Source organism: Vulpes lagopus, chromosome 24, assembly GCF_018345385.1.
Source record: "Vulpes lagopus strain Blue_001 chromosome 24, ASM1834538v1, whole genome shotgun sequence".
Lineage (NCBI taxonomy): Eukaryota > Metazoa > Chordata > Mammalia > Carnivora > Canidae > Vulpes > Vulpes lagopus.
Window position 1 is genome coordinate 8,447,632 of NC_054847.1, and position 13,309 is coordinate 8,460,940.

General features: G+C 36.6%; 1 protein-coding gene across 12 annotated transcripts in view; it reads left to right on the forward strand.

The window, feature by feature from the left end:
* Positions 1-13,309, forward strand: part of CLASP1 (cytoplasmic linker associated protein 1) — a 263,831-nt gene that overhangs the window by 107,569 nt on the left and 142,953 nt on the right. For all 12 annotated transcript variants that reach the window (XM_041739917.1, XM_041739921.1, XM_041739918.1 and 9 more), the window contains exon 8: positions 5,091-5,158. In XM_041739917.1, coding sequence (XP_041595851.1) covers positions 5,091-5,158 — 68 coding nt within the window. The remainder of the gene's footprint in view (positions 1-5,090; positions 5,159-13,309) is intronic.

Consider the following 13,309-nt stretch of genomic DNA (forward strand, 5'->3'; position numbering starts at 1 on the left):
TGAGGAACCTCCATGCTGTTTTCCAGAGCAGCTGTACCAGGTTGCATTCCCACCAACAATATAAGGTTCTCTTTTCTCTGCATCCTCACCAACATTTGTTATTTCCTGACTTGTTTGTTTTTGCTTTTAAGATTTTCTCTTTGTCTTTTCTTCCAGCAGCTTGTTCCTCTTGTCTCTAGGTTAGGATCTCTTCAAGTTTATCCTATTTGGAGTTTGTTGAGTTTCTTGAACATGTAGATTAAAATTTTATATTAAATCTGTGAGGTTTTTGGCCTTTTTTCTCCATATAGTCTGTCCTGTATTCTTTCTCCCCTCCTTCTGGTATTCCCACTATATGTATGTTGGTATGTTGGTATTATAATAGCATGACCTCTTAGGCTCTGTTCTTTTTTTTTCCCCCTGTTTTTTTTTTTTTGGTTTCTCAGGGTATTGTCAACTGATGCATCTTCAAGTTTGCAGTTTTTTTCTTCCCCCAGCAAAAATTTGTTGTTGAACTACCCTGTGCATTTTTTTTAAGATTTTATTTTTATTATTATTATTTTTTAAGATTTTATTTATTCTAGAGACAGAGAGAGAAGGGCAGAGACACAGGCAGAGGGAGAAGCAGGCTCCATACAGAAGCCTAATGTGGGACTCAATCCCGGGTCTCCAGGATCACACCACAGAGGCTGCCCGATTTTATTTTTTAACGTAATCTCTAGACCCAACTTGGGACTCGAAACCACAGCCCAGAGATCAAGGATTGCATGCTATGCCAACTGAGCCAGCCAGCCAGCTACCCATCTAATGAATTTTTTATTTTGGTTTTTGTACTTTTCATTTCTAGAATTTCTCTGTGATTCTTATGTTTTCTGTTTCTTCATTGACACTCTCTCCTTGGTGAGACATTGTTCTTATACTTTAGTTCTTTAGAAATAATTTCCTTTAGTTCTTTTCAACTTATTTATGATAGTTGATTTCAAGTATCCATCTAGTAAATTCAATGTTTGGGCTTCCTTTAAGGATAGTTTATGTTGACTAATTTTTTTTTCTTGCATGGGCTGTATTTTCTTGTTTCTTTATGTGTACAATTTTTGGTTGAAACTGGTCATTTACAATAATCTATTGTGACAACTTTGGAAACCACATTTGGTCTCTCTCCAGAGTTTTTGGTGGTAGTGTTTGTTGTTTTTGTTGTTTCTTAAGTGATTTTTCTGAACTAATTCCATGAAATCTGTTTTTTTTTTTTTTTTTTTTTTTTTTAATGTGTGTGGCTACTGACGTTTCTGCTTGGTTAGCTTAGTATTCAGCTAAGGATTAGAGATTTCCTTGAATGCCTCCAACCAATAAATCTTTAGCCTTTGCTGCAACATATATACAACATATCTGTGTATGTTGGGGGATGTTTTCAGGGTTCTGGCAGGCAGTTTGTACATCTCTACCTTCCTCTTTACTGCCTGCTTGGGCAGAGCTCAAGGTCAGCCAGACATGAGACCTTAGTGTTGTCTTAGATCTTTCCTCAGGCTTTCTTATAGTCTTGCACATATACATAGCCTTCCACATTCCCAGGAATATGTCAGATTTTTTTCAGAGTTCCCTGTGAACCTCTCATTCTCCACTTTTCTTTGTAAGTTTTTTGGTTAGTGTCTTTGCTCCAGTTTTATCATCTCGGGCAACTCCCATTGTTAAACAGTTGTTGCTGATTCTTTTTGATCATGGCTTCAAGGAAAAGAGTCTCTTCCACTGAGAGCGCTATGAATCAGGTAAAATAAAATCCTATGAATGGGTGTTCTAGGGTATGCCAGACAGGAGAAACAATTATAGTTCTTTTAGAATGGGGATTTTTATGGCACTCCAAACTTGTTCAGCTTCTTCCAGTGGCCTCAAAACTGCTGGTTTTCAAACTATCATGATTGTGATGCTGTTGATTTTTAGCAGGTGAGTTGAAGATGGAAATAAGACCTAGCAAAACAGTGAAAAGCTTGTCCTTACCAAGATTCAGTCATTTTTCTTGCAGAGTGCTCCTTGGATTGTTGCAAGCCTTTGTTTAATTTCCAGAGTGTGAAAAACTTGATTTTGACAGTGTTTTTCTTTGCTTCTTTAGAGGAGCAGATTTTCAGAGGTCTGTATTCTGTCATTTTGAAGGGCTCCTTCCCTGTTAGCTTTTATAATTGCAGTATTTTCTTTATCCTCTTGGAAGTAATAATGACATATTTTAAAAACTTCCCATTGCCTCTTCCTTCCTCTGTGTTGTGGTTTTGGAGTATGTGTTTGTCCACCTTGGTCTCTTTCGCTTGAAAAGCTTTGCTCATGTATCTTTGAATGCTTGGTTGTCTGCTCATATTTAAAAGTAGTAGACTAAAAAGCCAATTAAAAGCTCTGAGTGTATGGGTAGAGTTTGTTGATTGTGAGCATACTAGTATTTGCATTTAGGAAATTATTTTAATTTTAAAAATTTAAAACAATTTTTAATTACTTATTTAATTAACTTATATTTTTTGGAGAGAGAGAGGGAGTGAGAATGATCCAGGGTTAGGGGAGCATATGGAGAAGGGGAGAGAGAATCTTGAGCAGGCTCCACTCCTAGCGCAGAGTCCAACATGGGGCTCGATTTCAACGATCCTGAGATCATGATCTGAACTGAAATCAAGAGGCGGACACCCAACCAACTGAGCCACCCAGGAGCCCCTATTTCTAGGAGAAATAATTAGATCTAAATCTTACAATAAAATAAACACCAATTGGATTGAAGAGTTGAATATAAATTTTGAATTTAGAAAAACCAAGGGAAAATGGTGTTAGTTATTTGTCACATTTAAATTTGGCATCCAGAGATTTACAAACATGAAAGAAAAATTGGTAGCTTCAGAGAGTAACCATTAGTTATACGTTCAGTGTCTTCGAATGTATAAAACTCACCCTTTTAGGCTCCAAAGAGGCATTTTGTAATGCTGTATTCAGAGCTAGCAGACAAAAGCCATTCCTTAGGAATACCTTGTTGGTGACTAGACTGTCCTGAAGCCAGGTTTACTGATCTCTTGTTAAGAGCCCCTGTATAGACATTGCTGAACAGAAAATGAGGCAGCTAGAGAGACAGGAGTATAACTAGAGGGAAAGGCATGCCTGCCTTAGGGAATTCTGAATTAAAGTACAGGTACCAAAAATAGTAATCTTTTTTTAGCGTTCTCATACCAAGTTGTTTGGGCCTGCTAATTGTGGATAATGTGGCCCTATTGAGTAGACATTACCACAGAGAGAGCATTTGCAGATTCTTCCACAGTGACCATTGATAATGGTGACTACTCTACCAACAACAGATGAAATATTTGCCCCTCACAGTAATTTTAGGAACCAGGCTAGAGGTATAGCTTGTCGCTAACTTGCAAACTGGCAGGCATGCTCACGTCAGAGGGTGTAGTTGTGACACAATAAAGTGGTAAGTTGGTCAGGGCATGCCCTGGCAACCTGTGTAGTGATATTACTTATGTGCTTTGTAAGGCACTGGAGATCTTTGGTGCTTATAAAAGGGAAGGTGATGGAAACATCCTAAGAAATTGATTCTAAGGCATTTTTCCAGATCTTTAGTAACCTTTGGATTTGAAAGTGAGTTTTATTCCTATCTGGTCCTGAGATGACAAGATTTTTGTAATTCATTGCCAACTTTTGACTGGTAGTAGTTGCCTGGAGGGGCTTTGAGGAGTTTGAGGCTACATCTGGGCTTACATGGAAAGATGTGCAAAAAAGATTGATATCTGGCATGGAACAAGAAGGGGGGAAAGGCAGTATGTCAGTCTCCTTCATCCCCTTCATTTTACTGCTCTTTGCTGATGTGTACTTTGGCTCCCCCATTACTTAGAATGTGACATTCTAAGTAGAAAAGAATGAAATAGGAGCTTTAGAAGTTAAGAACTTCACACACTCACCATCTGGCCAGCTCAGGGCTGGATTCAGTGAATGAACTATGAATGAATGAAGGCCAGTAGAAACCTAGTTTCCATAGTGAGGGCATGAACAGGATTCATGCAGTGATGTCACGCTCCTGCATGACAGTGTTTGGTGCTTATGGAACACCAAAAAGTATCTAGTTCCCATCCTTGTCCTGAAGGAGAGTCCATTCTAGTTTTGCAGAAAAAAACAACATGTTTGAACTGCTTAGAACTTGTATGACAGGAGAGTTTGTAAGCAAGTGGTAAAATTTCTTGTCCAGTCCCTGAAATATATAAGTTTGAATGCAGAAGTACATTGCTTTGTACTCTCAGCCTTTACACTTATTCCAGTGTATCTGTGTTTTGCTTGAGAAAGCCTGGTTTATTCTTGAATTCTTCCACTAGGCAAATTAACACCCCTCTGCCTCAACCTACCCCCAACTTCTCGCTCATTTTTGGTATCACTAGGATGGAATATTTTGACTGGTTAAGAAGTTTTATTTCAATTTAATTGTCAAGGCGACATTGATCCATTAATAGGAAATGTCATGTAGGTTTTTTTCAGTTAACGATTATCTAGTCACAGTGTTTCTAGATATCAAATTAGTCTAGTGTTTCTAGAGAAATTATAGCATTTTTGAATTAAGCATAAGTCACAGAGAGCCTTTATATTGTAATGTCAATACATTTTGAAAATCTTTATTCTAAGCGATCAATAGTCTGTGCTTAGAAATAGGAGAAACATGCTTTTCTTAATGTATACATGTTGCCTAGAGCAGTCAGTACATTTAATATAATGTCTGAGAACACGGGCTCTGGATTCTTACTCTCAGGGCTGCCATCTCCACCCTAAGTCACTCTGTTACCGTAAGTAAGTTACTTGGTCTTGATTTTCTCATCTGTAAAATGGAGAAGACCATAATCTCTTATATGGCTGTCGTAAGGATTCATTGAGGTCTTTCAGAGAGAGCTATAAGTCAGTGCTTGATCTATAATAAGTGCCCAATTATTGTTGGGTGTTTTAATGTTATTAATGTAGTTAATTGTTTTTGTTATTAGGTGGGTTTGTATCATTGATTTTTTTTTCTTTTTAGAGTGTGACTCAACTTCACATTAGTGTTTTAATATAATTGTATATGTGATAGTTAACTGTTTCTATATATACATGTATTTTTTTTCATACAGATTGAATGTAATTTTTACAAAATTTGATGAAGTCCAAAAATCTGGAAACATGATACAATCAGCAAACGGTGAGTAGAAAAAGCAGTCGTTCTATTTTTGCTTCTTCAGTTTTAGGTCAGTAATACTTATGCTCTTTCTGAACATCTGAATTTGATATCTTGAACAGTTTCTAGGTCCAAAGATTTAACTTCATTTACCCACTTTCCCAGGCCAAAAACTGTGGGGTTGTCATTGGCTTTCTTTTGTACCCTACACTGAATTCATGAGCTAATCTTGTTGGCTTTCTTTTAAAAGTATGTCTGGAATCCTGGGGATTCTGACTGTAGCTGCTGCTCTGGCTCTTCTCCTAGTGCAAGTCCTTGTGGTCTTTTATCTGTGCTTTTGCAGTGGCCTCCTGACCAGTGTCCTTGCTGTTAGTCTCCCCAAGCACCTACAGGCTGTTTGTCACAGCAATCAGAGTAATCCCTATATTTTTATTATTTTTAGTTAAAATTTTTTTTAAGTAGTCTCTACGCCCACCGTGGAACTTGAACTCATGACCCTGAGATTGAGTCACATGCCCTGTCATCTGAGCCAGCCAGGTACCCCCTAGACGAATCCTTTTAGAATGTAATGTGCTGTTAATATTCTGCTCAGAATCCTCCAGAAGTTTTTTGTCACATGGAGACTGCAGTTTAGTGGTTCGTCCTGGCCCATCAGACCTGCACACGAGCTGATGCTGACCACCATTCTGATGTCACCTGATGCTCTTCCCCAAAGTTCTTTGGGCTCCAGTCCTATTGATCACCTTGCTAATTTTGAACATTCCAAGTTTCTCCTGCTTCAGAGCCTTTGTGCTTATGACTCTTTTTCTGCTTGAAACCTTTGTCTCCTGGGTATCTCTATGGCCCTTCTCATTCTATCCAGATCTCGGCTATAGACACACTTCATTACCCAGGCCAGCTGGTATAGCACAGCCAATGTTCTAAGGGAACTTTGTGCCTTCATTCTGTTCAGTGTTCCTTCTTTTATCCTGATGCCTCAAAAGGTCCCTGGTATGTGGTACAGGTATGCAGTAAATATCGTTGAATAAATAAGCAGAATAATAATTGAGACTTGAATTGTGACTTCAGGTTTCTGGTACTTATATTCCTTTTACTACACTTTGTGATGATGTTTGAGGACAAGTGGATATTTCTGATTCCAGAAGAGGAAGAGAAGACAAGTGAATTTTGTGTATGAGTGTGTATGAGTGAAGTCCTTGCAAAGCAGTTGCCACCAACAACATTTTTAACTTTGGGATACCTCATTGCATCGTAGCAATTTCTGAATTTCTAGGGATCTTAGATCACAGCATAGCTGTCAAAGTTTGAATATCTTGAGGTTGTAAAAAAAAAGTCGGTCACTTTGGGGAAAGTCACTTCTAGTACATAAGGGTTGAACAGGAACAAGATCCAGGTCTTTTAAGTTCTGCTCTGCTCTGTACCTACCATTTTCAGTATTACTGAATTTGTCTTTGCATAGTATGTTTCTTAAAAAATGCTTAAGGAGTTCTAAACATGCTTTCATTAATCCCTCTTATTTCTCTTTCATATGTTTATAAAAACATAACAATATTAAAAGGCTAAAAAATACTTAACTGTAATTCTGCTATCACCAATTAATCAGTGTTCATTTTTTTCATATTTACTTACAATTCATTTTTCTGTAACTGTATAATTTATATATAATTTATCATGGCATAATTTCTGTACATTGCCCCCTACTTTTTTGTTTTTTAAATATTTTATTTTTAAGCAATCTCTGTACCCAACATGGGACTTGAACTTACAACCCTGACATTGAGTCACATACTCTAGTGACTGAGCCAGGCAGGCGCCCTGTGCTTGCATATATTCTTTTATATGTGCTTTAATAGGGTATCAATGATAGAGGTAGGACCAGAACTCTGGCCATGGAGTTATGCTCCAGTGATGAGTGGTGTTGATGGTGTGCATGGGCAGAGCTACCCAGCTAGTCAGTTGCTAGATAGATGCTTTAAAGTTCTGGGTAAAGAGGTAGTGGTGTTGGCTGAAAACTTGAGTTTGTGCTTTATAGTCCATGTTATAAATTATAACTGAAACAGAATTTCATTATAATGCTGGCACTGGGGAGAAGATCCACACCCATGCTGGAGGCCTTGCCCAGGAGAGCGCATGTATATTCTCTTGAGTTTTAATGAACATGACACATGATTTAATCAAGGCTACTAAAATCCTGTGGCATTGGGTGTGTTGCAGCAGCATTTTATTCTACACCTCCCTGTGTAAATATTGCCCCTGTATCTCCATATATGTACATAGTAAAGGGGTAGGATTGGGAAGGAAGATAGATCGCCTATGGTAAAGGGGTAGGATTGGGAAGAAAGATCGTTTTTTTAGGCGTCTGTGTAAATAGCAGATGGTAAGGAAATCTTAAGCCTTGTTGGAGGCCTTAAAGCTTCAACTTTCTATACTACTATCTATAAGTAGTATGAGTTTTTAATTATTAGAACCAAAACAGAATCACCTAAAGGGATATATATAAAGATTTTAGAATTCTTAACCTGAATAAGTTTGGTCTCTTGATGGTAACTTTGAGAGACTTGTAAGATGTAAGATGTTCAGTAACTGTCAGAAGCAAACCACCCGATTTCCTTCTTTGCTTGAGTCATTTGGATAGCACAGAGAAACCACAGTTGGAACATAATAAATCCCTCCTCTAATTTTTGTTTTTTTGGTCCACTGACTCCTAGTATAACCAGTTTTTGAACCCCTCTGCACTATTGATTGCTCTACTTCTCAACTCTCTACCCTCTGCTGTCTCTAGTGTGCTGCTTATATAGGTAGACTGTGACCATTCTGAATTTTTCCTGTTCTTAGAGTTCTTATAGATACCGTGGCATTATCTGCATAGATAATCATCTGCAAATAGGAGTTTTATCTCTTTCAGATTTGTATACTTTGTATTTTTTTCCCTTGCCTTATTGCACTGGCTAGAATTTCCTCCTCTATGTAAAGTACAAGTGGTGAAAGTAGACATCCTTACCTGGTTCCCAGTCTTAGGTCTTTTACAACTAAGTGTGATGTTAATTGTGGCTTTTTTGTAGGTGTTCTTTGGCAAGATGAGACATAGTTCTCATCTATTCCTATTTATGTAAGTTTTTATTAGAAGTGAGTGTTGGATTATTTTGGGGGGAAATCATCATATTTTATTTTTTAAAGATTTTATTTATTTATTCATAAATAAATGAGAGAGAGAGAGAGAGAGAGAGAGAGAGAGAGAGGCAGAGACACAGGCAGAGGGGGAAGCAGTCTCCATGCAGGGAGCCTGATGTGGGACTTAATCTTGGAACTCCAGGATCACACCCTGGGCCGAAGGCAGGCACTAAACCACTGAGCCACCCAGGGATCCCCCTCATCAGCATATTTTAAATATTGAGATAAACCTTATACCAAAAATTTACGTTTTAAAAGTATATAATTCTGTTTTTTGTGTGTGTGTGTGTGTGTGTATTCACAAAATTGTGCAATTATCTAATTTCAGAATATTTTTATCACCCCCAAGAATACCTATGACCATTCACACTCCTTAATTCCTTCTCCTCCCAGTCCCTCACAACCTACTTTTTGTCTCGAGGGATTTGCCTATTCAGGACATTTTATATAAATGCAGTCACGCAACATATGGCTTTTTATGTATTGCTTCTTTTACTTATTATATTGTTTTCAGGATTCACCCATGGGGGTAGCATGTATCAGTACTTCATTCCTTTTTATGGCTGAATAATATTTCACTGTTGTATAGATATACCACCTTATGTTTATCCATTCACCAGTTGATGGACATTTGGGTTGTTTTTACTTTTTGACTGTTCTGAACAATGCTACCATGAATATTTATTTGCCTGAAAGTTTTTATGTGAGATGTTTTCATTTCTCTTATGTGTATACCTTGCAGTGCAATAGTTGGCTCATGTGGTAACTCTGTGCTTTTAACATTTTTGCCTAACTGGCACATTATTTTCCAAGTAGCTGCACCATTTTACATTTTCATCATCAACGTATGAGAATCATAATTTATTCATATTTAAGCCAATACTTGTTATTGTCTGTCTCTTTGATTATAGGCGTCTAGTGGGTGTGAAGTGTTGTCATTATGGTTTTGATTTGTGTGTTTCCCTAATGATGCTGAGCATTTTTTCCTGTGCCTGTTGACCATTTGTACATCTTCGGAAAAATCTCTATTGAAGTCCTTTGTCCTTTTTATTAAGGGTTGTTCATATATTTTTTTTTTAATTGAAGTATGGTTGATGCAGCGTTACACTAGTTTCAGGTCCACAGCATAGTAATTTCACAACTCCATATATTAATGCTATACTCAACACAAGTATAGCCACCATCTGTCACCATACAGTGCTTTTTATAGTATTATAGACTATACTCCTTATGCTGTACCTTTCATCCCCGTGACTTACTCATTCCATTACTGGGAGCCTGTACCTTCCATTTCCCATCACCCATTTTGGCCATTTTCCCATCCTGCTCCTCTGGTAACCATCAGTTTGTCCTCTGTATTTATGAGTCTGTTTCTTTTTGTTTCTGTGTTCATTCATTTGTTTGATTTTTTTAGATTCCACATGTAAGTAAAATCATATGGTATCTGTCTGTCTGACTTGTTTCACTTAGCATAATACCCTTAAAGTTCATTTATGTTGTTATAGATGGCAAGATCTCATTCTTTTTTATGGCTGAGTATTATTCTGTTGAGTGTATGAGGATACACAGAAACACATACACCCCTCCCCATCTTCTTTATATATTCATCTGTTGATGGACACTTGGGGTTGCTTTCATATCTTGGCTATTATATTTTTTTTATTTTTTTTAAATTTATTTATGATAGTCACATAGAGAGAGAGAGAGGGGCAGAGACACAGGCAGAGGGAGAAGCAGGCTCCATGCACCGGGAGCCCGACGTGGGACTCGATCCCAAGTCTCCAGGATCGCGCCCTGGGCCAAAGGCAGGCGCTAAACTGCTGTGCCACCCAGGGATCCCACATATCTTGGCTATTATAAATAATGCTACAATAAACATAGGGGTGTATGTATCTTTTTGAATTAGTGTTTTTGTTTTGTCTCAGTAAATAGTAGTAGAATTGCTAGGATCATATGGTATTTCTAATTTTTTTGAGGAGCCTTCAAATTTTCCACAGTGGTTGCACAAGTTTTATTTACATTCCCATCAATAGTACACAAGGGTTCCTTTTTCTCTGCATCCTTGCCAGCACTTGTTATTTCTTATCTTTTTGATTGTATCTATATGACAGGTGTAAGGTAGTATATAATTATAGTTTTGATATGTGTTTCCCTGATGATTGGTGATGTCAAGCCACCTTCTCATGTGTCTCTTGACCATCTATATATCTTTGGGAAAATGCCTGTTCAGGTTCACTATCCATATTTTAATTAGGTTGTTTAGGTGGTTTTGGTGTTTGGTTGTTTAAGTTCTCTATATATGTTGGATATTAACTCTGTATTGGATAAAGCATTTGCAGATATCTTTCCAATTCAGTAGATTGCTTTTTTGTTTTGTCAATGGTTTCCTTTGTTGTGTGAAAGTTTTCTATTTGATGTAGTCCTGATAGTTTATTTTTGCTTTTGTTTCTCTTTCCTGAGGAGACATAATCTATAAAAATGTTGCTAAGGTTGATGTCCAAAAATTACTGCCTGTGTTTTCTTTTATGAGTTTTATAGTTTTCAGGTCTCACATTTAGATCCTTAATCCATTTTGAGTTTATTTTTGTGTATAGTGTAAGAAAGTGGTTCAGTTTTATTCTTTCGCATGTAGCTGTCCTGTTTTCCCAACACCATTTGTTTATTTTGTAGTTTCAGGTTTTTATTTAAATTCCAGTTAGTGAACATACAGTGTAATATTAGTTTCAAGAACAACACTGTTTATTGAAAAGACAGTCTTTTCCGAATTACAGTTTTGCTTCCTTTGTCATAGGTTAATTAACTATATAAACATTGGTTTATTTCTAAGCTCTCTATTCTGTTCTGTTGATCTATAGGTCACTTTTTGTGCTGGTACTGTACTGTGTTGACTATCATATCTTTGTAGTATATCTTGAAATCTGGAATTGTGATACCTCCAGCTTTGTTCTGATTTTTCCTGATTGCTTTGGCTGTTTAGAGTCTTTAGTTGCTCCATACAAATTTTAGGATTAATCTAATTTTGTGAAAAATGCTATTGGTATTTTGACAGGGGTTGCATTGAATCTGTAGATTTCTTTGGGTAATATGGATACCTTAACAATATTAATTCTTCTAATCCAGGAGCATGGTATATTTTCGTTTGTTTGTATCATCTTTGGTTTTTATTATCAGGATTTTACAGTTTTCAGAGTACAGGTCCTCACCTTCATAAGTGCATTCCTAGGTATTTTTTTCTTTTTGGTGCAATTGTAAATTGAACTGTTTTCTTAATTTCGTTTTCTACTGTGTTTTTGGTATTTAGAAGTGCCACAGATTTTTGTATACAAATTTTGTGTCCTGCAAACTTTACTGCATTCATTTATAAGTTCTAATAGTTTTCTGGGGGATAGTCTTTAGAGTTTTCTATTTGTAGTATCATGTCTGCAAAAAGTGACAGCTTACCTTTTCCTTACCATTTTGGATGTCTTTTATTTCTTTTTCTTGTCTGATGGCTGCCATTTTTATTTTATTTTTATTTTTATTATTATTTTTTTTAAAGATTTTATTTATTTATTCATGAGAGACCCAGAAAGAGACAGAGAGAGAGAGAGGCAGAGACACAGGCAGAGGGAGAAGCAGGCTCCATGCAGGAAGCTCAATGTGGGACTCAATCCCAGGACTCCAGGATCATGCCCTGAGCCGAAAGCAGGTGCTAAACTGCTGAGCCACCCAGGGATCCCCCTGCCCATTTTTAAATTGGTGTTTGTCTTTTTGCTGTTGAGCTATAAGAACTCTTTATATATTCTGGTTATAAGACTCTTATTGGATATATAATTTGTAAATATTTTTCTCTGTTCTCTGGGTTGTCTTTTATACTTTTTTGGTATTTAAAAGTTTTTAATTTTTATGAAATTTGTCATTTTTTTGTTGTTACTTGTAAACAGTAACCCTCTTTTGAATAAGAAAAACTCTGGATTTGAGCTAAGTTCAAAGAAATTTAATGTAATAGCAGTACTCGGAGGGAAGAGAAGGGTTTCATTGTGGGTTCTATTAACATGTTCAAAATTAGGTTGTTCTAAGTTGTATAATTGAGTATGTTTATGTAAAACCCATGGACTTAATTTTTTTTAAAAGCAGAATTGTGACTAAAACAGTAATGGGAAAGCAGCTGAGTAGCAATTGGAGAGGAGAGTCCTATCTCTAATAGAACACTTCATCTTTGTAGGATTCTTTTTTGTTGCTAGGTTACCCAGAGGCCTTTCAGCTTTGAATGGCAAGAATATGGGAGTTAAAAATATGTTGTTTTATAGATGTTTTTCTTTTTTTCCATCTGCATATAATTAGCAAACCCCTTGAAGCAAAAATTACAGTTTTGCCTTCCATGGGTTTCAAAAAGCAAATTATTTTCTATGTAAGTCTTTTTCTTAATCATGCAGATGTGCTTATGCTCACAGGAGAATTGGATTTTCAGCATGAAAGAGCCAGTAATTATAGACTAGTCAGTGTCCTTTATCTGCGTCCACTTAATGATCTTTAATTAGATTTGATTGAAGTGAGGCCCATGGACATTAATTTGGTTAAAAATGTGCATGCTTTTGAGTTTCTTGAGCAAAGCTAACATGTTTATGAGGAAAGAATGAAAGTATTATATTGGTTAAATCTCTAAAAGTTCCATAATAAACCTGTAGCTAATGAAAAAGACAAAATACTGATTGCTGAGAAAACTATAAACTAGATAACAGATAATCATAAAATTATCGACTCTTAATGCGTGTATCTAGAGCATCATTTTGCTGCCAAATGCATCCTGCCTTATGTTTCTCTACTAAAAAAAATGTAATTTGAAAAATGTTAGATATCATTTCTAAGTTGTTGGAGATGAAAAGTACCTGTGCAAATCTGAAAGCGACTAGACCAATGTTGAATTATTAGGTAAGATTTGAATTGTTGCCCAGCGTAACTAGGACAAAACATTCATTTAAAGGTGAATTGAGTGTCTTCTTTGTTAAGAAGCCAAGCCATTGT